Raw genomic sequence first — 26,918 nt, forward strand, 5'->3', positions numbered from 1 at the left:
TGGCAATTCTTTAATGTATGTGAAAAAAGAATTTCACTGCAGGTCTGTATACATGATAATAAGGACCGGGGTGGGAGCTGCTTTATGTTCTCACCGTCTACCCTGGGTAGTTCTACGGAACTGGCAAAATTTGCAGCAAAGCGTCAACTGCGGTACTCGGAAGCACCAATTGCCCCTTTTGATTGTTGTAGTTGACATACGAAAGGAGAAGATAATAAAGACCCATTGAGATCAAGTGCCCTTTCATGCCTTGGATATTTACCCACACTACTCTGTTAACCTTCCAAACGTGGGAGGAGACTGGAGCACCCATCGGAAACCCACACACTCACAGGCAGAACATGCAAACTCCACACCCGACAGTGCCTGAGGTTTGAACCCAAGTCACTGAAGTAAGAGGTAACAGCACTACCTGATGCACCACTTTGCTGAAGTTTCAGAATCCAATTGGTGGACAAATCTAGACTTTATACAGTACATCTGCACAGATCTATCACTGTGGCCAATATTGGTGTGTTATTGACTCCATATCTGTACAAGTTACCACACCGGATAGTGTATAGAAACAGGCCCTTCGGCCCACCTTGTCCATACTGACCAAGTTGGCAATCTGGACTAGTCCCATCTGCCTGCATTTGGCCCATACCCCTCGAGACTTTTCCCATTCATATACATGTCCAAATGTAATCTGAAGTAATTTCTATAGATTTATTTCCCTGCGGTGAAATTGATGAAACTTTTACACCAATTCTACAGTTTTATGGTTATCTGCACTGAGGCTCTTTTTATATTCCAGATTTATTTAATTACATGCTTTAGATTCCCATTAATTAAATGATGGGAGCTCAGATCTCTGGGTCAACAGTTCAAAGGTCAGGCTGCTGATCTGGTCAACACTTTGCTGTCCTTCCCTGAATGGTCTCAAGAGCAACTAAACTCAGAACTCTGAACGACAAACTACCTGAAACTAAACTAAGGTGACACAGAGTGCTGGAGCAACACAGAGGGTCAGACAGCATCTCTGGTGAACATGGATAGGTGACGTTTCAGGTCAGGATATTTCTTCAGACTAAACAAAAAGGGTCTGGACCATGAAACATTGTCCTTTCAACAGATGCTGCCTGACCTGCTGAACCTTTCCACGATTCCCTAATTTTATTTCAGATTTCCAGCATCTGCAAGTGTTTGAAGTTCACTCGCTGAAGGCTCGATCTGGCCTGCCCTCGTGTGGCGACTAGTGGAAGAGCAGATGCAAATTCCACAATCCCACAGTATGCAACACTGACAAAACAAATATAAAGAAACTGCAGATGCTGGTTTAAACCGAAGATAGGCACAAAATGCTGGAGTAATTCAACGGGACAGGCAGCATCTCTGGAGAGAAGGAATGGGTGACTTTTCGGGTCCATTCCTTCTCTCCAAGGATGCTTCCTGTCCCGCTGAGTTACCCCAGAATTTTGTGTCTATCTTCAAAACAAATATAAAAATCCATGAATGATACATCATTATACATACATCATTATAGATACATTCCAGAACCAGGGGTCACAGCTTAAGGATAAGGGGGAAGTCTTTTAGGACCGAGATGAGAAAACATTTCTTCACACAGAGTGGTGAGTCTGTGGAATTCTCTGCCACAGAAGGTAGTTGAGGCCAGTTCATTGGCTATATTTAAGAGGGAGTTAGATGTGGCCCTTGTGGCTAAAGGGATCAGGGGGTATGGAGAGAAGGCAGGTACGGGATACTGAGTTGGATGATCAGCCATGATCATATTGAATGGCTGATGAATGGCGGTGCAGGCTCGAAGGGCCGAATGGCCTACTCCTGCACCCTATTTTCTATGTTTCTATGTTTTTATCATATCACAATTACGGAGTGGTGCTCTCAAACCAGTGCAAAACACAGATATCTTACAGGAAGGCCATCATGCAGAATAAGCATAAAACCTTGCAAAAGCTGATACATTGAATTTAATTCAATTGATAACTCAAGTTTCAGATTTAATACTTGGCATGAATCATATCCTGCTGCGTTCCTTCGTTCTTCCAAAACAACTGACGAACTTTATTGCTCATTTTAGCATATTACTACCATAAAAATAAGATTAGCGTGGCACCCAGTGCTGCCCCTAGAGTTACAGCGCCAGAGAAATGTGTAGGAAGGAACTGCAGATGCTGGATTAAACCGAAGATAGATACAAAATGCTGGAGTAACTCAGCAGGACAGGCACCATCTCTGGAGAGAAGGAATGGCTGACCTTTTGGGTCACTGAAGAAAGGTATCGACCCGAAACGTCTCCCATTCCATCTCTCCAGAGATGCTGTCTGTTCTGATGAGTTACTCCAGCATTTTGCGCCTATTTCCAGCGCCAGAGACCCAGGTTCGATCCTGACATAGAAACATAGAAAATAGGTGCAGGAGTAGGCCATTCGGCCCTTCGAGCCTGCACCGCCATTCAATATGATCATGGCTGATCATCCAGCTCAGTAGCCTGTACCTGCCTTCTCTCCATACCCCCTGATCCCTTTAGCAAAAAGGGCCACATCTAACTCCCTCTTAAATATAGCCAATGAACTGGCCTCAACTACCTTCTGTGGCAGAGAATTCCACAGACTCACCACTCTCTGTGTGAAGAAATGTTTTCTCATCTCGGTCCTAAAAGACTTCCCCCTTATCCTTAAGCTGTGACACCTGGTTCTGGACTCCCCCAACATCGGGAACAATCTTCCCGCATCTAGCCTCTCCAACCCCTTAAGAATTTTATATGTTTCAATAAGATCCCCCCTCAGTCTTCTAAAGTCCAGCGAGTACAAGCCCAGTCTATCCAGTCTTTCCTCATATGTAAGTCCCGCCATCCCAGGGATCAATCTGGTGAACCTTCTCTGTACTCCCTCTAAGGCAAGAACGTCTTTCCTCAGGTTAGACGTTTGGGTGCTGTCAGGTTCGAGTTTGTACGTTCTCCCTGTGAGCACATGGGTTTTCCCCGGGTGCTCCGATTTCCTCCCATGCTCTAATGACGTAGAAGTTTTTTAGGTTAATTGGCTTTGGTAAAAAAACTGAAAATTGTTCCTGGTGTGTAGGATGGTGCTAGTGTACAGGGAACACTAGTCATGCAGGGTCTGTTTCCTCATTGTATCTCCGAAGTCTAAAGTCTAAAGATTTATGGCAGTGTTAATTGATTAATTGATTGAATGAACAATACAGGCCCTTCAGCCCACACCGACGATCGATGACCCGATCACACCAGTTCCATGTTATGACACTTTCTCTGCCACTCCTCACAGAGAGGCCAATTAATCTTCAAACCTGTATGTTTTTGGGATGTGGGAGGAAACGCGCGCGGTCATAAGGAGAGCGTGCAAACTCCATACGGCCAGCACCCGAGGTCAGAATTGAACCTGGATCTCTGGCGCTGTAAGACATCAGCTCTACCCGCTGCGGCACTGTGCCGCCTCATCTATGTTTAGTTAAGATGTTAAGACCCAATTAAGATGTTCCCTGTTTGTCCACATCAATCATTCCCTGTACATTAGCACTGGCTTAATCCCAGAAGGATCAACCATTATCAAACAAATTAAATGTTTCGCTCCAGTGTCTGAACCCAGAGCCCGAGTAGGAAATTATTAATTCACTCCTCTACAAAAGAGCGCGGCTCTGAATATTATTGTTCATAAGTTATAAGAGCAGAATCAGGCCATTCGGCCCATCGGGTCTACACTGTCATTCAATCATGGCTGATCTATCTCTCCCTCTCAACCCCATTCTCCTGCCTTCTCCCCATAACCCCACCCTTACTAATCGAGAATCTGTCAAGGTCCGGTTTATAAATACCCAATGACTTGCCCTTCACAGCCGTCAGTGGCAATGAATTCCACAGACTCACCACCCTCTGATTAAAGAAATTCCTCCTCTTCTCTTTTCTAAAGATACGTCCTTTTATTTTGAGACTGTGCTCCCTGGCCCCAGACTCTCCCACCAGTGGAAACATCCTCTCCACATCCACTCCATCCGGGCCTTTCACTATGTGGTAAGTTTCAATTAGGTTCCCCCTCATTCTTCTAAACTCCAGCACAGCACCGTCAAACACTCATCGAACATTAACCCAATCATGTCCAGATCATGTTGAATAGGTTTGCCAGTTCTGGCCTAAAAATTAAGAGAGGCAGAGTTTGAGAACATTTATAGTTCAACACATTTAGTGTTAAATACACATGTCACCTGGTCACTCTGTACCTTACATGAAATGATGTGGATTGAAATATTATGCTTCATAGTACAGTACAGCACAGGAACAGGCCCTTCGGCCCACAATGTCCATGCTGAACACGATGTCAGGTTAAACTAATCTCCTCTGCCAGCATGTGATCCATATCCCTCCGTCCCCTGCATATCCATGTGTCTAACCAAAGGCCACTTAAATGCCACTGTCCATGACATGCCTTCAACAAAGTTCATCGAACAGTGCAGCACAGGAACAGAACCATCAGCCCACAATTTCTGTGCTGAGCATGATGCCAAAACCATTTAAAAGACACTTGGCCCACATAAAAGCCTCTTATTGGCCGCTATCATATCACCATCACCCCTGGCAGCGTGTTCCAGGCACCCACCACTGTGTTAAGAGAACTTTTCCCCTCTTAACTTTAAGCCCTCGAGTCTTAGGCATTTTAACACTGGGCAAAAGATCTAGCCTGTCGTAATGTTATACACTTTCAGGTCTCCTTCAACCTCAGATAGTCCATAGAAAACAATCCAAGTTTGCCCTGCCTCTCACTCTGGCTAATACTCTGTAATCCAGGCAGCATTCCGGCAAACCTCTTCTGCATCCTCTCTGAAGCCTCCACCTTCTTCCTGTAACAGGCACCGCCAGAACTGCACGCAATATTCCAAAAAGGAATATTCTGGTGTCAGAAAGGAAAACTCGTACGGATATGGAGTTTTTCCACAGTATCTCTGAACACGTCAATATATATCAAGTTGATTAAACCCCTATAGGGAAAATAATCTAAAAAAGGCAAAAATGTTTTTGACCGCAAGACATAGGAGTAGAATTAGGCATTCAGCCCATTGAGTCTGCTCCGCCTTTCGACCATGGACGATCTATTTTTTTCCCTCTCACCTCCATTCTCCTGCCTTCTCCCTTTAATCTTTGATCCCTTGCTAATCAAGAACCTATCAATCTCTGCTTTAAAAATACCCATGGTGGATTTGGCCTCCACTGCCTTCTGTGGCAATGATTTCCACAGATTCACCACCCTCTGGCTAATGAAATTCCTCCTAATCGCCACTTTAGAGGCGTGTCCTTTTATTCAGAGGCTGTGCCCTTTGGTCTTAGACTCTCCCACTCTTTGTTTTAACGAAGGTTGTTCGACCCGAGAAGTTAGCCGTTGCACTTTCCACAGATGCGGCCTGCCCTGCTGAGTTGCTCCAGCACATCTTGTTTTTGTTTTAGATTTCCAGCATCTGCTGGTTGGTTTTTGAGTTACATGCCTTTCAAAGCTGCTGTTTAGATCACTCTACCCTTTAAAAAAAATGTTTGGGAGAATTTTGTGTCACAAACACTAGTTTAGTTTAGAGATACAGCGTGGAAATGGGTCCTAATATTAACCTACAAACCTGCACGTCTTTGGAGTGTGGGAGGAATACCCACATGGTTACGGGTAGAACGTACAAACTCCGCACAGACAGCACCCGTAGTCGGGATCGAACCCACACCTCTGGCACTGTAAGGTAGCAGTTCTATTCAGCCACTATTAAACAACGAGGTTCTCCTCAGTAAATTGCCATGCAGCAGTGTAGTTGCAGGAGTGAATTAGTAACAGAAAAATCATTAGGTGCAAGTTCAAAAGCAAATGGGGGATATGTTTATTTTATCTTTTTACTATATACACAGAATACTATCAAGTGCAACCTAAAGGTTAGGTCGAAGTGTGATCCAGGTATCCTCTCCACCCTCAGAACGAGGACAAACCAGGCTGGAAACTAAGTAAAGATCAGCCTTTAAAGTGGTGCTTCAGTTCGTGTTTCCTTCATTGCGGCTGATACGAGCCACGCTAATGGAGGCAGCAATCGGCGAGGCCCAAACACGACCCCTGCGGGAGTTTAGTGGGCGAATATCAAGCGGTGGATCCCAGCCACCTTGAGCCCAACATCCAGTCCAAGTTGGGCTGAAGGCCCTGTTTCCACACCGGCCGACTCAGTGACTGTGGCGACGTCAGACTAAAGCCTGAGGAATGAACTGCCAGCACACACGCTGGCAAACGCCAGCTTCTCCGAGAGCAGAGACCTGGGGGAAGAGGGGGAAACGCTCAAAGCTCCTTTTAAACCTGGCAGCGCTTTCAGGCTGATGCGAAGAAACATTATTGAAGGCTCCTGCTGACAGTGAAGAGGTGGAGAGGCATCCGGGGGAAGATGCCAGCGCTTGCTCTGGTCACACCTGTTGTACCGCCAGTTACAGGACAGCCCAGGTCACACTGTGAAGGATCGCACCTGCACTCACTTCTGCCACACCACTAATCATCACCCGAGTGGCCACAGTAGATTGGTGGCAGTTCTCATTGGTAGCAAATGGGCAGTAGCCCTGTGAATGGCAAGGGGCAAGGTAACAGCCCTCCACGGCAGGGATTCCTCAAACATTATTACACTGCATCTTGAGCGCACAGTTAGCACTGGAGGGACAAGTCAGACAGAGGACGCCACAGAGGCCGACAGCCTCTCCCTTCTTGAATACCTCTGTTTTCGGACTGAAACACAAATCAGAAATGCAGGTGATATAAACGTGCAGGAGGACAGAAAGCCGCGATGCGCCAGTCATTAACATTTTAACAAGCTCCTTTAGTTTAGTTCAGAGATACAGCGCGGAAACAGGCCATTCAGCGCACCGGGTCCGCGCCAACCAACGATCGCCTGTACGCTAGTTCTATCCTGCACATCAGGGACAATTTACAGAAGCCAATTAATCTACGAACCTGCACGCGTCTTTGGAATGTGGGATGAAACCGGAGCACCCGGAAAAAAAACCCCCACTTGCTCACGGGGATAACGTACAAACTCCAGACATACAGCATCTGTAGTCAGGATTGAACCCAGGTCCCTGGCTCTGTAAGGCAGCAACTCTACCGCTGCACCACTCTGCTGCCTCATTACTAGACGCCACTGTGCCGCCCACAGTCATGGCTCCAGGACAGTGGACAGGAGCGTTTCAACCTGTGCCAAACAATTGTGTGTAGCATAGTGAGAGTGTACGGGCCGATCACTGGTCGGCATGGACTCGGTGGGCTGAAGGGACTGATCGGAACGTATAAGATTATTAAGGGGTTGGACACGTTAGAGGCAGGAAACATGTTCCCAATGTTGGGGGAGTCCAGAACAAGGGGCCATAGTTTAAGAATAAGGGGTAGGCCATTTAGAACTGAGATGAGGAAAAACTTTTTCAGTCAGAGAGTTGTGAAACTGTGGAATTCTCTGCCTCAGAAGGCAGTGGAGGCCAATTCTCTGAATGCATTCAAGAGAGAGCTAGATAGAGCTCTTAAGGATAGCGGAGTCAGGAGGGTATGGGGAGAAGGCAGGAACGGGGTACCGATTGAGAATGATCAGCCATGATCACATTGAATGGCGGTGCTGGCTCGAAGGGCCGAATGGCCTCCTCCTGCACCTATTGTCTATTGACTGTTTCCACCCTGTATCTCTAAGGTCTAAAGTTTAAATATTAAAATCTGTCAAAATCCAAGTAATAACCCCTGTCACCGCCTATCATTATGATGTCCATGGCCATTACCTGATCGGACAGAGCTCCTCATCATTCCCACCTGTGAAAACATTTAAAGAGTTCAGTCACATCAGTCCCACCGGTTAAGATGATTGCAGAATCACATTACTACCAAATTAAAACAAGGGACAAGAGATTGCACAAATTACCAACAGAACATTGTACATTTGCACATAAATTGCTTGGAGCTGTCAGGCAGATCAAATAAAGGCAGTCGATTCTAATCCAATTTAAAATCCCATTATATTTAGTCTAATTGGCATAAAAGCCCAATCAAGTAGAATCCCAAATTACACTTCTCACTTACCTACGTGCTTAATGCCTACAACAGTCAGTACCACAGATGCCAGGTTTTGATGAAAGTCACAGCATGGAACCAGGCCCTTCCTTCGCCCCTCTGAGTCTATGCCGACCATTAATCACCCTTTCACCCCGGTTCTAATCTTATTCCACTTTCGCATCCACTCCCTCTTCTGCTCAACACTAAAAGGTCCAACTAAAGTACGAACTGTCTTGGTTGTACTATAGACTTCGGGCTTTGCTTTGTTTTGCACTAGATTGGGTGGCGATAAACTGAACTAAACACTCTAGACTCTCACTAGGGACAATTTTACGTGTGGCGGCGCCGTAACGGCTGCGGCTCGCTGGCAGTCTGTTTGTCCTTTTTCCTTTTTTGTTTGTGTGTTGGTGTTGGGGTGGTTTGTTTTTGACTGTGTATGTGTGGGGGGGGGGGGGGGGGGAAACCTTTCTTTTTTTAGGTCTCTTCCTCGGGGCGAGGCTCGGCCGCAGGGCCTTCCATCGCCCGGTGCGGCTCGGCCGCGGGACTTAACAGCGCCCGGTACGGCCGTAGGACTTTCCAGCGCGGCGCGGGACTTACCATCGCCGGTGCGGCTCGGCTGCGGGACTTACTATCGCCCGGTACGGCTCGGCCACGGGGCCTTCCATCGCACGGTACGGCCGCGGGACTTTCCAGCGCCCGGTGCGGCTCGGCCGCGGGAACTTCCATCCCCTTGCGGGGGCTGTGCGGGTCGGTCGCCTCGGTAGGGGTCGAGCTGTCTGTCCGTGGGAGGGGCATGGGGGCAGAGAGAGGACGTTTTTTTGCCTTCCATCACAGTGAGGGGGTGTTTGGAGTCACTGTGATGGTTGGTTGTGTTGGGGTCGTGTGTCTTGTGTTCTTTTTTTTTTTGTTGCTCTGTGACTGCTGGCAAATGAATTCCGTTCGGTATCGAATGACAATAAAGCTATTCTGTATTCTGTTCTTTACAGGGCCGATTAACCTACAATCCTGCACGTCTTTGGGATGTGGGAGGAAACCGGAGCACCCGGAGGAAACCCACACGGTCACAAGGAGGATGTGGAAACTCCACACAGACAGCACCCAAGGTCAAGATCAAACTCTGGTCGCGGTTGCTACAGCATTGCTACTTCCTATATTAGAAAGTCAAGTAGTCACATTTCAGTCCTCTAGACGCTAGACACAGGATCTAGACAAGAACAGCAGTGCAGTGCTGTGGGCTCGCTGCAACGTCAGATGTATCCTTGTTCACACAAGATACTGAACCGACAGTGAATGCTGAGAGGTACCATGGCAGTGGTTCAAAGAACAGGGCAATTCTTTCTTGGTTTTCGACAATATTTGGACAAACTTGCATTGTTTCCCCTGGAGTGGAGACCTAGGGGGGAGACCTGAGGTAAATGTAAAATTAGGAGAGGAATGGGTAGTGTAGGTAGGCAGAATCCTTTTCTCAGGGTTGAAATGTGGAAGACTAGAGAGCTAGATTTAAGGTGAGAGGGGAGTGTTTAAAGGAGACGTGCTTGGAAAGTTTTTGGAAACAAGCCCTTCAGCCCACCGAGTCCATGCTAACCATCGATCATCCGTTCACACTATCCGTTCACACCATGTGATTCCACTTTCCCATCCAGTCCCAACATGTGAAGGGCAATTCATGGAGGCCAATTAACCTACAAACTCGCGCGTCTTTGGGCCGAGAGGAAACCTACAATTAACCTACAAACCCGCGCATCGAGAGGAAACATGTGGTCACAGTGAGAACGTGCAAACGCCACACAGGCAGCAATGCTGGAGACCGTTAACAGGTTGAAATGAAAAAGAAAACACGCAGATAAAATGACATCCAAGTACACCAACTTGCATTTACAAAGTTCCTTTAAATAAAGAATCCCAAGATCACAAATGAGGGAATGCTAACGCCAGCTTACCACTTCACTTGGTTGCAGTATCGAATCTGAAAGGTAATAACCATTTTCAGTTAGAAAGGCCATTTTTGATGGGCGAGTCAACTCAATGGCTGTCCACACCCAATTCATAGATCAGTACACTTCCGCGCGAGCGTTGTGACACAATAGTGCCGTGGCCAAGGGCGAAAATGCAACTGAGATTTGTACCATTCAACAAACACTTCAAGAGCGGTGGCAAGGGAGTGGAAAAGATAAAATTATAACAGGTATTGACGGTAGATAATCAGAATCTTATTCCAAGGATGGAAAAATCATAAACTGGAGTGCGTGGATTTAAGGTGAGAGAAGGAAAGTTTAAAAGAGATGTGTAGGGAAGGTTTTTGTTTTACATATGCACAAACACACACACAGACAGACACACGTACAGCCAGATACACGCGCACAGACAGACATGCGCGCAGACATGCGCACACACACATGCGCCCACAGACAGACACACGCCCACAGACAGACACACAGAGTGGTGGGTGTCTGGGCTGTGCTGCCAACATTCTTCAGACAGCCGATGGTGAGGAATCTCAGGGACCGTGTGGAAGCTAACTTTGGGGAAACCATTTTGTGGCAACTTTGGAGGACATTTTGGGCTGGGAAGTTCAAAACCTATTAGCAGCTTGTGGGAAAGTTCTGTACAAAAGCTTGTTTAGGTTATTGTGATGAAAGCAGGCTTTTGCTCGCATTTGGAAGGGAATGTCTTATTTGAGGAGTTTCCTAAGTTTGAACGATGAGAGTAGAGCAGTGGGTAGAGCAGTGGGTGCTGTCAACATGGATTTTAGTCAAAGTGCTTCTTCGTGTGCTGGGTTGTCCTAGGTTCTATGTTCCCATTTCTTTTTGCAAAGGAAAGGGGCCAGAAACAGGGGAAGAAAAACCAAGAGGGGTATATAAAAAAAAAAAATTGGTAAAGCAAGATAGACATTAACGAACTATCTACACGTTCAACAAACAGAAATGGAAGATAGACACAAAAAGCTGCAGTAACTCAGCAGGTCAGACAGCATCTCTGGAGAAAAGGAATAGATGACGTTTCGGGTCGAGACCCTTCTTCAAGGGTCTCCACCCGAAACGTCACCCATTCAATACACAATAGACAATAGGTGCAGGAGTAGGCCATTCGGCCCTTCGAGCCAGCACCGCCATTCAATGTGATCATGGCTGATCATCCACAATCAGTACCCCGTTCCCGCCCTCTCCCCATACCCCCTGACTCCACTATCATTATCTAACTCTCTCGTGAAAGCATCCAGAGAATTGGACTCCACTGCCTTCTGAGGCAGAGAATTCCACAGATTTACAACTCTGAGTGAAAAAGTTTTTCCTCATCTCCGTTCTAAATGGCCTACCCCTTATTCTTAAACTGGTTCTGGACTCCCCCAACATTGGGAACATGTTTCCTGCCTCGAGCGTGTCCAATCCCTTAATAATCTTATATGTTTCAATAAGATCCCCTCTCATCCTTCCAAATTCCAGTGTATTCCTTTTCTCCAGAGATGCTGTCCGACCCGCTGAGTTACTCCAGCTTTCTGAGTCTTATCTTCAGTGTAAATCGGCATCTGCAGTTCCTTCCGACACAGAAGCGGACACAAGACAGCTGGTTACCTTTGCCTTGTCGGTAAAACAGACAGGGCAGTTTATTCGCCCGCTTGAGGTAGAAAAAAGCAGCCACGGAGAGAATGACGAGAGAGCCGGTGGCCAGTGTCCCCAGGCACACGGAGGCGGCGATCTCTGCTGCTCCTTGAAGAGAGAAGTGAATCACTTAGTCCCGGTGCAAGCGAAACTGTCTCTTCAGCAACAACCGCGTGGCACCGTCGCGCTTTCCTCTTACCAGTTTTAAGGGTGGTTGGGCCCAGGGTGGTGCCATTCGTTCCACTGCCTTCACTGCTGGAACCCACTGTAACAGGAAAGCTAATGAGTGCAAGGTTCACACGCGGCTGATGACATCCGAAACACGAGGCACGTTTCACTGAGGAGCAGCAGCAGAACCCTTCTTCAGACTGAACTTGGTTATGGTCAGACTGGGAACCGTGCAGTGACAATCTCCTGCGGCCTGTCAAGAAGGCTTGGTTTTGGTAGTAGGCTCGCTGGTAGCCGACCACAGGCAGGAATGGGAGCTTTCTAGTTCCTTGTTCGGAGATCAATCTCTCTTTCGTGTTGGGAATGCCACCACCCTCCTGCAGCTGCAGTTTACAGCTGCTTGGTTGGCAGGTTAAAATGTGGAAGGGAAAGAATTAACTCCACTGAGCATCGTTAGGAGAAGCTAAAACAACAGGAGAGGGTAAAAGAACAAGGGAAAGTGGCATAAATAATGGATACATTAATGGAGCTGGGCATGTGGTGGAATGAATGGTCAGGACTCGAGGGCGTGTTTGTGTGGGAAGGCATTGCAGATATTGGTCAGGCAGCATCCCTGGAGAAAAGGAATAGGTGACGTTTCGGGGCGAGCCCCTTGTTCAGACCGTGAGTCAGGAGATAGGGAAACTAGGGATATGAAGAGGTACAAAGAACAAATGAATGAAAGGCAGGCAAAAGGGCAAAATCAAAGCCAGCAACGATGATCAAGGAAAGGTGGAGCCCACAGTAGTCCATTTATGGCTGTGTAGACGGTGATAACAAGTGAAGCTAACAAGTGAAACTAGTAGGACGGACACAAAATGCTGGAGTAACTCAGCGGGACAGGCAGCATCTCTGGAGAGGAGGAATGGGTGACGTTTCGGGTCTGAAGTCTGACGAAGGGTGTCAACCCGAAACGTCACCCATTCCTTCTACCCGGAGATGCTGCCTGTCCTGCTGAGTTACTCCAGCATTTTGTGTCTATCTTCGGGATTAAAACAGCATCAGCAGTTCCTTCCTACATGAACTAGTAGGATGACTCGGGTGGGTCATAGGCACTGACAACAGAACAATTAAAATTCTTACTTGCAACAGCGCAAGAGATCGGAAATAATATACATAGATGATAAATAATAAACAAAAATTCAATAAATTAATGCTTCCAATGGTAGTGCAGAAAACACCAAGTCCCTGGTGCAACCAAAGACAGCCAACACATTTTAAGGTTAGTGTCGTGTAGCGTTTCAGAGCCTGATGGTTGTTGGGAAGAAAGTGATCTTGAACTTGGTTATGGTCAGACTGGGAACCATGCAGTGACAATCTCCTGCGGCCTGTCAAGAAGGCTTGGTTTTGGTAGTAGGCTCGCTGGTAGCCGACCACAGGCAGGAATGGGAGCTTTCTAGTTCCTTGTTCAGAGATCAATCTCTCTTTCGTGTTGGGAATGCCACCACCCTCCTGCAACGCTTGGTACAAGGCAGTAGTACTGTCCACCACCAGTGCACTGCACGCGAAACAATGCTCCTTAAAACTGCTGCCATCGTAGCCAAATGGAAGTGGAACTGGAGGACTACAGTCTCTGACACTTGTCGGCAAGAAAACTAAACAGGCAACCGGTTAATGACATGGAGATAGATGAAATGCTGGAGTAACTCAGCGGGTCAGGCAGCAACTCGGGAGAAAAGGAATAGGTGACGTTTCGGGTCGGAACCCTTCTTCAGTCTCCGACCTGTTCGGAGTCAAAAACGCCACCTATTCCTTCTTTCCAGTGATGCTGCCTGGTCTGCTGAGTTGCTCCAGCTTCTTGTGTCTATCTTCGGTTTAAACCAGCGTCTGCAGTTCCTTCGTACACATGACGACACAAAGAGTTTAATTACTCACAGTTAACGCACCCAGTCCGATTGGTCAATGAATACGTTGAGGTCCCGTTAACACACCTGAGGCAGGTGGAGCTTCCATTATTAAACCACTGCCTGTAACAGTCTAACAGCACGCATAGTGTCAGCATTTCAACCAAAGTGCTGGAGCATCGTGTTACAATTAGTGCTACTCTCATCTTCCCCAGCTATCCCATCTCTGCACAGCTCCCCCCCCCCCCCCCCCCCCTCCTCACCTCCCATGCCCACAAATATTAACCACCCACATTCCTTCACCCTCTGGATCCGATTCAGACGTCCACAACCCAAGCAGTCAGAAAACCTACAGTCAACTATTAATTCACAGTGATTTACATGGTGGTCACGGTGGCGCAGTGGTAGAGTTGCAGCCTTACAGCGAATGCAGCGCCGGAGACCCGGGTTCGATCACGACTACGGGCGCCGTCTGTGCGGAGGTTGTACGTTCTCCCCGTGACCTGTGTGGGTTTTCTCAGAGATTTTCGGTTTCCTCCCACACTCCAAAGACATACAGGTTTGTAGGTTAATTGGCTTGGTAAATGTAAAAATTGTCCCTAGTGGGTGTAGGATGGTGTTAGTGTGCGGGGAGTTAGAGTGCGGGGATCGCCGGTCGGCGCGGACCCGGTGGGCCGAAGGGCCTGTTTCCGCGCTGTATCTCTAAACACGGTGATCGTGTCTACAGCTCACACAGATGGTTTTGATGACCTACAAGATGGCGCTGAAGTGTGGCGACTGTTTGCTTGCTCTTCCCAAAGAAGGACCTACTATCATCTGATACAATCACACTATTTTAAATCTCTCCTCTAACGCTAAATCTAGCGCCTTGACTCTACCAATTGTACCCGAGTTTGACCTGGTGTATTTATGTGTAGTATTATCCAATTTAATTGGATGGTATGCAAAGCAAAGCTTTTCACTGTACCTCAGTTCACGTAACAATAACAAACCTAAATCCTAAACTGGGATGAGTGTGGCCTCCACAAGATGGGACACCCTGAGCAGTGTGGGGAAACCAGGGTGTCCTCAGAAGTCACTGATCCGAACAACGAGGTTGACCAACTAAATGACCCTGTCCCCTTTCCACTTCGTCAGTCAGTAGTGTTGCACTGGCACTTCTTGTGAAAAGTGCAATACGTGCTCTGATGTTTTATTTTGAGCTGGGAATTATTCTTCCAATGCCGGCACATTGAGGGGAGCCCTGACAGAAGTAGGTAAAATGAACAAAGGCAGGGATGGGGTAGGCAGTCAGAACCCTTTTCCCCCTATGTTGGAAATGCCAAAGACTAGAGGGCACAGCTTGAAGGGGAGTGGGGCAAAGTTTAAAGATGTTTCTTTTTTTAAACAGAGGGTAATGGGTGCCAGTAACATGCTGCCAGGGTTGGTGGTGGAGATAAACACGATAGTGACATTTAAAAGGCTTTTGGGTGGGCAAATGGATGTGCAAGGAATGGCAGGATATGGATCACGTGCAGGCAGAGGAGATTTGTTTATTTTGGGGGATTATGTTCAGCAAAGATATTGTGGGCCGAAGGGACTGTTCCTGTGCTGTACTGTTCTATGTTTTGTGTTCAATGTGGGAATGCTTAATACCAAAAGGGAACTGAGTGGTCCTTTCTTCAAATACACTCCTCACCTTGAGTAAGGAGCACAAGAATCTATATACTCGTTTGTTTGTTTGTTCCTGAACTACAGCCAAAACAGTACACGATAGCGCGACAATTTTAGGCCCACCTGACTCACCGTCATCCCTTTGGTGCTAATGGAAGAAGTTTCATTGAAATCGGTGTTATATTTTTAAAGTTATTCACATTTTAAAGTTTAAATCTATCTCCTAGGGAGGGAGGAGGGGAGTGGGGGAGGGGGAGTGGGGGAGGGGGAGTGGGGGAGGGGGAGTGGGGGAGGGGAGTGGAGTGGGGGAGGGGAGGGTGCTGCACCAATGCAGGGGAGGTTTGGGCCCAACAGGTCCACTTGGTCTAGTAAACATTTAAATTCCTTTTGGTTTTTATGAAATGTAACTAAACTAAAATATTTGCTTCATTTCTCTCTCCACAGATGCTGCCTGACCTGCTGAGCATTTCCACCATTCTCAGTTATATTTGGCGTTATGTTCCTTGCTGGGCAAGATCGCACGTTTTACTGTTTTGAGAACGTACCTGGATGACAAAGACTGCGTTGTGGACAGAAGCCAAGCTCATCCACGGGATCCACACAACATCCACTGTGAGCGACTGGCGAGATCTGAGGGAAAGAGGGCAAAAGGAAAGAGTGGAACTTGCATTTTCCCAGTGCACTTCACAACCTGCCCTGTAGGAGGCATCCTATCGTGATGTATCACAGCTTTAGGAATGGCTCTGACCAAGACCACAAGAAATTGCAGAGTTGTGGATGTAGCCCAGTCCATCACACTGACCAGACATCCCACCATTGACTTCATCCACACCTCAGTGTCTCGAGCAAGCAGCCAACATGACCAAGGACCACTCATTCCATCCTCACCTGTCGGGCTGAAGATACAAAAGCTTGAAAGGCGGGAAGAGACAAAAAAGGAATTGTTTACAAGTACTGTTCCTAACTATTGAGAGTGACACGAGTCTCATTACCAAGGACAGGAGTTCCACGAGATGTAATGCTACAAGGAATAAAACTGAGGCCTGGTCCCTGACCAAAGCCACAGTGAAACATTAATGGGAAATGTAAGTGTCAAAGAGGATCGTACAGCTAGAACAGACATAATGAACCACCAGATTCAGGAACATCACCTTCCCCGCTGTGATCAGACTATTGAACCGTCCTCCCATAAGCTCGGGTGTAGTCCCGATCTTCCAACCTACCTCATTTCGGACCATGGACTTTTCTCTGTAGCTATGACGCTATCACACTATATTCGGCACTCTGGCATGTTTCTCTTTGCAATGCCTGTCATACTTGTGTTTGGGTTGATGGTACTCATGCACAGTATGATCCAACTTGACCGGATAGCACACAAACAAAAGCTTTGCATTGTATCTTGGCTCATGAAACAACAATAAACCGAAAACCAGTCCAACATCTCAAATTCCGGGATAGCCAAAGGAGCATTATTAAAAACATGTAGCCAGTCTTGTTATTGTACGTACAAAGTTAATTTGCATAAAGCAAGCTTCCACAAACAACACTGATCATCAGTTTCAGTGACCCTGGTTGTGTGACAATGAATATATCTGCAGCCTACTAATACCCTACAATTTCATTCTGGCTTCCTGTGAATTTTTTAAGCATGGAAACAGGCCCTTCGGCCCATTGAGTCTGCGCTGACAAGCGATCCTCGCACAGTAACAGTATCCTATGCACAGGAAGTAAGTGAATATTTGGATGTTTTATTAACTTAATAAATTATACCCAAATAATAATAGGTCAATCTGTTCAGCTGCAGATCAATCAGTCAATCAATAATGAAAGTTGAAAAATACAAACTCCAATTACACAGGCTTCTGCTGTGTGGACAATGACCCTACAGGTAGAGAGTCTAATGGTATATGAGGCACTAACTCGTGTCTCCTCAGTACCCCCCGCTGTGCTGTTTTTGCTCCTCCATCCCCCTAATCCTTGCCTTTTGCCCCATCAGCCGTCGCATACAACCCATAATCCTCATTAACAGCTGGCGTTGATCGTGGTGGATTACAGATTGGAGTGAAAAGCCAAAGATAATAGAGCAGAGCAAGATAGCCCACTCGACCCTAAAAAACCGTAGTATGTCACGGCGCCATTTTAGTAGGCAGAAACATTTAAAAAGAAAAATAACAAAAATCTGTGAATTGATAGACGAGATATATTCTGCATTTTAATGGTATCATCACACATGCTGTTCCTCCAAAACTGATTACACTGCGAGAGGCATAATGAACGGCGGGTTTTTGCCTACTAAAATGGCGGACGTTACGCTCCTTTGCGTACCACACTTCAGTATAGGCGATTTCAACAGCGTGGTTCATCTTGTTCTTCTAGTATCTTTGGTGAAAACCCACTTCAAGTTAGGCCTATATGTGAATCCAGACTATTGGAATGTGGTTAGCTCTTCATTGCCTTTGGAGCTTCAATCAAGAATGGGTAGCAATGTTCACATCTCACGAACAAAAATTATTGGTTATTTTTCATTAGATCATTTAAAATGTTGGAGTATTGTTTTAAACTGAACTAAGTATTAAGACTCAGTAGTTCCAAGTCTCAGCTGTTAAAGAGACAATTGACTGATGGAACAAGGTGGGTGTAGCCTTTGAGGTACAAGGAACTGCAGATGCTGGAATCCTGAGCAAAACGCAAAGTGCTGGAGGAACTCAGCGGGTCTGGCAGCCTCTGTGACGGGAATGGACAGACGATGTTTCGGATTGGGATCCTTCTTCAGACTGATTGTAGTGGGGGGGGGGGGGGGGGGGAAAGCTGGGAAAGATAGGTGGATGCGGGAAAAAAGCATGTGAGTGATAGGTGGATACAGGTACGGGCTAGAGATAAAAATGAGACAGAAAGGGTATCAGATAAGGAGAGAAGCGGTGCAAAATGTGAAGCCAGGGTATGAAGAATATAGGGGAGTGGAAGTGGGTATGGGGGGGAGGAAGATACGGGGGGGGAGGATACGGGGGGGGGGAGGATACGGGGGGGGAGGATACGGGGGGGGGGAAGGATACGGGGGGGGGGGAGGATACGGGGGGGGGAGGATACGGGGGGGGGAGGATACGGGGGGGGGAGGGATGATACGGGGGGGAGGAGGATACGGGGGGGAGGAGGATACGGGGGGAGGAGGATACGGGGGGGAGGATACGGGGGGGAGGATACGGGGGGGAGGATACGGGGGGGAGGATACGGGGGGGAGGATACGGGGGGGGAGGATACGGGGGGGGGAGGATACGGGGGGGGGAGGATACAGGGGGGGAGGATACGGGGGGGGAAGGATACGGGGGGGGAGGATACGGGGGGGGAGGATACGGGGGGGAGAGGATAGGGGGGGAGGATACGGGGGGGGATGATACGGGGGGAGGATACGGGGGGGAGGATACGGGGGGAGGATACGGGGGGGGAGGATACGGGGGGGGGGAGGATACGGGGGGGGGGGAGGATACGGGGGGGGGAGGATACGGGAGGGAGGATACGGGAGGGAGGATACGGGGGGGGGGGGAGGATACGGGGGGAGGATAGGGGGGGGGAGGATAGGGGGGGGGAGGATATGGGGGAATAATAGGGGAGTCAAGATATATCCTTATTCATGCAACCTGAGGAGTCGTATAGTCAAGTTGGACACAAGGAACTGCAGGTACTGCACCTTGAGCACAACACAAAGGACAGAGGGTTGACGTTTAGAGGGGTATGGGCCAAACGCCGGCAGTGGGACTTGTGTAGGTGGGGGGGGGGGGGGGGGGGGGGCATGTTGGTGGGCGTGGCAAGGTTCTGACTCCCAGGGATGGAGGGACTCAGCGGTCCAGGTAGACCACCTGGTTGCAAGTGGAGATTGGTCCGGCAAGCACACCTCCGTTAGTTACAACGCTAGCTCGCGGAAATCCAACAAGTTGCACAAAGCCAAGTCCCCGTCATAAAATCACGCCGCACACCGTCAACAACCCCACTCGCCCAGGAAGGGGTAGGGAGGGAGGGGAGGGGAGGGGAGGGGAGGGGGGCGAGGCAGAGAGACCAGTGGCCAAATTGGAAAGTAAATATGCAGTTTCCCCAACTACTGCAGTTTGTGAGACGGGGATAGAATTGTGTTGCAGACGTCTTTAAATAGGCACTTCCTGCAATTGAAGGCGTCAACAGGGTAACGCAGTAGCTGGGACACAGGAGGGGGGGGGGGGGGGGGGGTACAAACCTACCGAAGACTGCGGCGTCTCAGCGAAGACTCCCAGGGCAAACCGGACCAAGACCCAAGCAATGGGCGGTCTCATGAGTAGCAGAGCCTGGAACACACAAGGAAACGTCACTGGAAACCCACAACTCTACAGTCAGTGAAACAACACTGGGAGTGAACTAACTAACTAATCCAACCAACCCTGCCTGCCTGCCTGCCCACTCACTGCCTGGGTCTGGGACACTTAAACAGTAGATTAGAACAAAATGTGAACGTCTCACCTGATCAATGAGAACATTAAGTTCAGGTTTACAGACTGTCTCCACCCACCCACCCCCCCAGCTCTCTCCACCCAGTAGCCGTCCTGTTGCCGGACTCGCTAACCAACACACACACACAACACAGCCCCTTTCCACACCCACTTCACGCAGATCTGAGGGCTGGCGGGCGTCGCTGACGCTGAAGGACTGGCACTGGGTGCGGGAGGTTTTAAGGTGATACCAGACCAAGTGGACCCGTTGAGCCCAAACCTCTCATGCATTGGTGCAGCACTCTCTCCTCTCTCCTCCCCCTTCCCCTCCACTCCTCCTCCCCTCTTCCCCACCCATCCCCCCCTCACCCCCACCCATTCCCCCCCACCCACCCCCCCCTCATTCTCCTCCCCCATTCCCTCCCCATCCCCCTCCCTCTTCCCCCCATTCCCCTCCCTCTTCCCCCCTCCCCTCCCCTCCCACTTCCCCTCCCCCCTCCCTCTTCCCCCACTCCCCTCACTCTCCCCTCCCCATCCCCCTCAACCCCCTTATCCTCCCTCCCTTCACCCCTCCCTCCTCTCCTCCCTCCTCTCCTCCCCTCTCTCCCCTCTCTCCCCTCTGAGGCAGAGAATTCCACTGATTTACAACTCTCTGACTCAAAAAGTTTTTGAGTCATTAAGAGTGTTTTATTGTCATATGTCCCAGATAGAACAAAGTAATTCTTACTTAACAGAATATGTTAGCATAGTATAATGTAAACTACATAATAAATGAGAAAAAAAGTTCAGTCAAGTCAATTTTATTTGTATAGCACATTTAAAAACAACCCACGTTGACCAAAGTGCTGCACATCTGATTAGGAAAAAAAAAAGAAAGTTACAGTGTGTATATAAACGCATACTCACGCACACACACAAAGATGTGTAGGAAAGAACTGCAGATGCTGGGTTAAATCGAAGGTAGACACAAAATGCTGGAGTAACTCAATGGGACAGGCAGCATCTCTGGAGAAAAGGAATGGTGACGTTTTAGGTTGAGACCCTGCTTCAGACTGAATTGTCACCCATTCCATCTCTCAGAGATGCTGCCTGTCCCGCTGAGCATTTTGTGTCTACCCACACACACAAATATGAGCATATATATATATATATATAGATGTAAGCACACACACACACACATATACTCTCATACATACACATAAAAAACAAACAATAATAGTGCAATCATAACAATAATAGTCTATGTGGTTCAGAGTTTAATTGTTATATGTAGCAACAATGGAACAATGAAATCCTTATGCAGCAGCTTAACAGGCTCCAAAGTGCAATACACACAGATAAATATCCGTCGTCGCAGCTGCGGCTTGCCTGCAGTCCGTCTGTCTTTTGTGTTTTTAGTTGTTTTTGTATGAATTGTAGTTTTAATATGGTGTAGTGTTTGTATGTTATGTGGGGGGGAGGGGGTGGGAGGGAACGGGAACTGTAAAAAAAAATTCTCTCTCCCGAACGGAGACACGAACTTGTTTCTGTGTCGTCTCTCCGTTCCCGTTGCGGCCTACCATCGGCCATGCACCTGGGACCACCTGGGGCTCTGGTTCGCAGAGCCCGTGGCCTGGACTCACCACCTGCGGCGCTGGCTGCCTGCGGATGCTGCGGGAGCGGCTGCGACTCGTCTCCGGAGGCTCCGGCGCGGGCCTCGTGGACGTCGGAAGCCCGCAGGCCCCTGGGTGGGGGCCGACATCGGGAGCTCCGGCAGCGGCAGAGGCAGCGTGTTCGCCCATCCCGAATCGCGGGGCTTGGTTCGGCCCGCCGCGGACCTTTCACCGTCCGGCGCGGCCTGGAATAGGCCGTGGACCTTTCACCGCCCAGCGGGGGCTTCAATATCGGGAGCCACGACCGCCCCGACGTGGCAACTCCAACAGCCGGACCGCGGGAGAAGATGGCAGGGAAGAGAAAAGACATTCTGGCCTTCCATCACAGTGAGAAGGAACTGGAGGAGACTCACTGTGATGGATGTTTCTTTTGTTTGGTGTTAGTGTATGATTGTATGTGTTATTGCATTTTTATTGATTATTCTTATTGGTCTTAGTGTTTCAACTGCGGGTAATGTTTCATTTCACTACACATTTATGTGTATGTGACAAATAAACCACTATTGACTATTGACACAAAACAAATCAATAATCTAATGACCATAATAGCGGTGCAAAAAAGCCCCGAATTCTGTAGTGTAAGCAAAGACAGCCTACAGGAGTTGATAGTTGTTGAGGTTAGTGTTGTGCAGTGTTTAAGAGCCTGATGGCCACTGAGGAGAAGCTGTTCTTGAACGCAGTGATGAAGGTTTTCAGGCACCTGAACCTTTCGTTGACTGATTGTGGTTGCAGTCAACCAGGGCTATATAATTAAAGCAAAATTCCGTGTCATATCATATCATATCATATATATACAGCCGGAAACAGGCCTTTTCGGCCCACCAAGTCCGTGCCGCCCAGCGATCCCCGTACATTAACACTATCCTACACCCACTAGGGACAATTTTTACATTTACCCAGCCAATTAACCTACATACCTGTACGTCTTTGGAGTGTCCTCTGCTTAACTTTACATGAACCGCATTATATAATAGGTAGGAACAACAGAGGCATTGAGCATTAAATACCAGATCAACCTTTCGAAGTGACCAGCATTCTATCACCGTTACAACTATTTTTAGATTCTTACTGGAATATTTTATGTCAATTCACACCCGAGGTATACATTAAGAAGCAGTAGAATTCTAACCAACATGTGATTAAGTTGGAAATGGTGCAGAAGAGATTCACCAGATGGTTATCTGGGCTTGTGGACTTGACTTACAGGGAGAGATTGGATAGGCTGGGACTTTTTTCTTTGGAGCATAGTGGGCTGAGGGGTGACCTTATTGAGGTGTACAAGATCATGAGGGGCATCGACAAAATGAATGCTCACAGTCTTTTTCCCAGGGTAGAGGATTCTAAAATCAGAGGGCACAGGCTTACGATGAGAGGGGAGTGATTGAAGAGCAACCTTTTTCACTTGGAAGACAGTCTGTATCTGGAATGAACTGCCAGAGGAAGCTATAGAAGAGGATACAGTTATAACTTCTGAAAGACATTTGGAAAGATATATGGGTAGGAAGAGTTTAGAGGGCTATAAGCTAAATGCAGAGGAATGGGAGAACTTGGGAGTTTGTACGTTCTCCCCGTGGCCACGTGGGTTTTCTCCGGGTGCTCCAGTTTCCTCCCACATTCCAAAGATGTACAGGTTTGTAGGCTAATTGGTTTTGGTAAAAATTGTAAATTGGCCCTAATGTGTAGGATAGTGTTAGTGTACGGGGATCGCTGGTCGGCGTGAACTCGATGGGTCGAAGTGCCTGCTTCCATAATGCATCTCTAAGCTCTATAAACTCGGCTGTCAAGGAGAATGTGGGCTGAAAGGCCTGATTCGAAGGTGTGAAGGATTTGTATAATTCTTACCTGTATGTCTTCCGATCTTTTCCTTCTGTTTAAGACATTCTAGCCTTAGAGGGAGTACAGTGAAGGTTCACCAGATTGATCCCTGGGATGGCAGGACTTTCATATGAAGCAAGACTGGATAGACTAGGCTTATACTCGTTGGAATTTAGAAGACTGAGGGGGGATCTTATTGAAACATATAAAATTCTTAAGGGGTTGGAGAGGCTAGATGTGGGAAGATTGTTCCCGATGTTGGGGAAGTCCAGAACCAGGGGTCACAGCTTAAGGATAAGGGGGAAGTCTTTTAGGACCGAGATGAGAAAACATTTCTTCACACAGAGAGTGGTGAGTCTGTGGAATTCTCTGCCACAGAAGGTAGTTGAGGCCAGTTCATTGGCTATATTTAAGAGGGAGTTAGATGTGGCCCTTGTGGCTAAAGGGATCAGGGGGTATGGAGAGAAGGCAGGTACAGGTTACTGAGCTGGATGATCAGCCATGATCATATTGAATGGCGGTGCAGGCTCGAAGGGCCGAATGGCATACACCTGCACCTATTTTCTATGTTTCTATGTTACAATCTCCACGTTTCTTTTTCTGTGCTCGCATTTGTAAGTGTGTCCCATGCAGTCTCATCCGTATTCTTTTCAGCTCATCGTCAGTTTATTTAATCCGGATTATCCTGCTTGTTAATTCTTTAGCCTCTTTGCCCTTTTCCATCCGCAGTTTGCTTTGTTCTTCTTGAGTGCTGTGTTTCAAAGTTTCTTATAATTATCTCCCTTCAGGGAGTGAAGAAGTCCCAACGTGCTTAAATATTGCAAGCGGTCTAACAGGACAATTGCAAACATTTTTTCTTAAAGTTACTAAACCCTTAGCTCCATCTTTTCTTGGCCTGAGGCTTCAGCCCTTCGAGTCCATTCTGCGTCTGATTTTAATGACAATTGTTGGTTAGAAATTGGATTTTACCTCTGTTCGGTTTGCTAAAGTTAATTGGATCTCTGTCCCCTTCCCCCCCCCCCAAAAAAAAAGAATTAAAAAACAATTAAAAAGATGTTAAAAATATTTTGGAGACACAAAAGATTATAGATGCTGGAATCGTGAGGAAAAGCGCAAAGTGCTGGAGGATCTGAGCGGGGAGGGCAGCATCTGTAGAGGGTAAGGACAGATGACATTTTGGGTTGGGACTCTTCTTCAGACCGATGGCGTTGAAGGGGACAAACCTAGGCCGATCTGATAGATGTACATAAAATTGTGAGAGGCATAGATAAGGTAAACCGTCAGAATCTTTTTTCCCAGAATGAAAATATCAAAGACCTGAGGACATAGCTTTAAGGTTAGAAGTTTAGAGATGCATGGGGAAAGTCTTTACAGTGCTGGTGGTTGTGGTGGAGGCAGGTATGATAGTGGCGCTTAAGAGACTTTTAGCTCGGACCATGGATATGCAGCGAAAGGAGGGATATGGATCATATGCAGGCAGGAAAGATTAGTTTATGTTGGCATCATGTTGGGCACAGACGTTGTGGGCCTCAGGGCCTGTTCCTGTGCTGTATTGTTCCATGTTCTCTTTTGATAGCTGACGCCCTCTAATCTCCTCTGATACAGGAAACACAAATGATACATGACTTTCTCTGCATCCATTGTACCATCAAATCTCTCACAACGTGTCCAGGCCATTCATCTTTTCTCTTTTAACAATGCATTTGTAAAAAAACTTGAGAGGTTGTCACACAGGCCACGGGCCCTCAGTGTGCAGTGGCAGCAGGACCCTGGATTGTGGACCTTCCCCTGAGATTCAGTGCATCCCTCAGTGCATCCTCCTGCTCCTTGGTAAGTGTTGGCTGCACTCATAACCATCGCCTTCTTGCTGTCATGTACACAAAGTAATTGGATGTGGACAGGATGTTTCCACTGGTGGGAGAGTCTAGGACCAGAGGCCAAAGCCTCAGAATAAAAGGACTTACCTTTAGAAAGGAGATAAGGAGGAATTCCTTTAGGCCATTTAGAACTGAGATGAGGAAAACCTTTTTCAGTCAGAGAGTTGTGAATCTGTGGCATTCTCTGCCTCAGAAGGCAGTGGAGGCCAATTCTCTGAATGCATTCAAGAGAGAGCTAGATAGAGCTCTTAAAGATAGTAGAGTCAGGGGGTATGGGGAGAAGGCAGGAATGGGGTACTGATTGAGAATGATCAGCCATGATCACATTGAATGGCGGTGCTGGCTCGAAGGGCCGAATGGCCTCCTCCTGCACCTATTGTTTATTGTCTATCAACCATGATTCAATGGCGAGGTAGACTGGATAGGCCAAATGGCCTAATTCTGCACCTAGAACTTAGGAACTAATTCATTCACAATGGCATTAAAGTGGCAGGTCCTGGCACTTTAATGTAATTGTGAACAGCAAGAGTTCTGTTGTCGCCACTTGGAAAGACCATGAAGATGGCACACCGAGAACCCGACTGTCTTAGAAGTTAAAAAAGATTTGGCATGTCACCGCATACTCTTAACAAACTTCCACAGGTGTGCTGTAGAAAGTATTCTGACTGGTTGCATCATGGCCTGCTACAGCAATTCCAACACACAGCAACGCAATAGTCTGCAGGGTGGTGGACTCAGCCCTGTCCCCGTAACCTGCAGACCCCTCCTCACCACTGTGAACACATCTCCACCAGGTATTGCCTCAAGGCGGCGGCATCTATCATTAAGGATCCCCACCTCCAGGGCCATGTCCTCCCTCTTGTTCTCACTGTTGCCATCGGACAGAAGCCTGAAGTCCTTCACCACCAAGTACAGGGACAGCTACTGTACCTGTACTTGGTGATACAGTACACCAAGTACAACCATCAGGCTCTTGAACCTTCCTGCAGAACCCTAACTTTACCTCAACAGTGGATCACTTCGGACCACCTCTTGTACTACCATGGATTTGTTTTCTAAATCTTTGCTGACTCCTTATCTGGCCCATGACTCTCTGATACCCCGAGCCCATATTTCCCAAGTCTAGCCCATATTTCCCTAGCGTGTAGGATAGTGCTAGGATACGGGGTGATCACCGGTCAGTGCGGGCTCAGTGGGCCCAAGTGCCTGTTTTCACGCTGTATGTCTAAAGTAAAGACTAAAGATCTCGTTAGACAACTGTGAACATTCCCCCCACAGCATGTAAACTTTTGCACAAAAGTCTTTTTTGTCACAGTTTTTTTTCTTTTCACAGTCTTCGAGTTTATTTTGGATTCATGTTTTTGTGTGCTGTCTGATTCTATGTGCCCCTGAGGCTATTGCGAGCAATGTTTTCATTGTACCTGTACCTCACTTGTCATATGACAATAAACTTGACTTGCCTTGATGCTGTGGGGGGAATGTTCACAGTTGTCTAACGAGATCTTTAGTCTTTACTTTAGACATACAGCGTGAAAACAGGCACTTCGGCCCACTGAGCCCGCACTGACCGGTGATCACCCCGTATACTAGCACTACCCTACACACCAGGGGACAACTTACAATTTCCAGAAGCCACATCTTTGGAGGAATCCGGGGCACCCGGAGAAAACCCACGCAGTCACAGGGAGAACATACAAACTTGCACAAAGAGCACCCGTGGTCAGGATTGAACCTGGGCCTCTGTAAGGCAGAGTGTGTCTAAAGAGGAG

The 26,918-nt window shown here is 47.7% G+C and overlaps 1 protein-coding gene across 1 annotated transcript; it reads right to left on the bottom strand.

The window, feature by feature from the left end:
• Window positions 1-5,859: 5,859 nt before the first annotated feature.
• On the bottom strand, window positions 5,860-19,793 carry c30h1orf159 (chromosome 30 C1orf159 homolog). The gene is made up of 9 exons (XM_078425258.1): window positions 19,782-19,793; window positions 19,581-19,664; window positions 15,897-15,981; window positions 13,730-13,831; window positions 11,847-11,912; window positions 11,621-11,755; window positions 9,989-10,014; window positions 7,778-7,808; window positions 5,860-6,743 (listed from the first exon to the last, which is right to left on the bottom strand). Exons 2-9 carry the CDS (start codon window positions 19,650-19,652, stop codon window positions 6,682-6,684), a joined length of 579 nt encoding a protein of 192 aa, XP_078281384.1. The 5' UTR covers window positions 19,653-19,664; window positions 19,782-19,793; the 3' UTR covers window positions 5,860-6,681.
• Window positions 19,794-26,918: the final 7,125 nt, after the last annotated feature.

Source organism: Rhinoraja longicauda, chromosome 30 (genome assembly GCF_053455715.1).
Source record: "Rhinoraja longicauda isolate Sanriku21f chromosome 30, sRhiLon1.1, whole genome shotgun sequence".
Classification (NCBI taxonomy): domain Eukaryota; kingdom Metazoa; phylum Chordata; class Chondrichthyes; order Rajiformes; family Arhynchobatidae; genus Rhinoraja; species Rhinoraja longicauda.

What these genes read in the sequence shown, in the direction of transcription:
- c30h1orf159 (XM_078425258.1), bottom strand. Translation starts at nt 19,652, where the DNA reads ATGAGACCGCCCATTGCTTGGGTCTTGGTCCGGTTTGCCCTGGGAGTC. An exon ending in ACGCAGTCTTTGTCATCCAG is followed by an intron (nt 13,832 to 15,896) that starts GTACGTTCTCAA and finishes GCGTGCTGTTAG; the next exon opens with ACTGTTACAGGCAGTGGTTT. An exon ending in TCGGACTGGGTGCGTTAACT is followed by an intron (nt 11,913 to 13,729) that starts GTGAGTAATTAA and finishes TTCCTGTTACAG; the next exon opens with TGGGTTCCAGCAGTGAAGGC.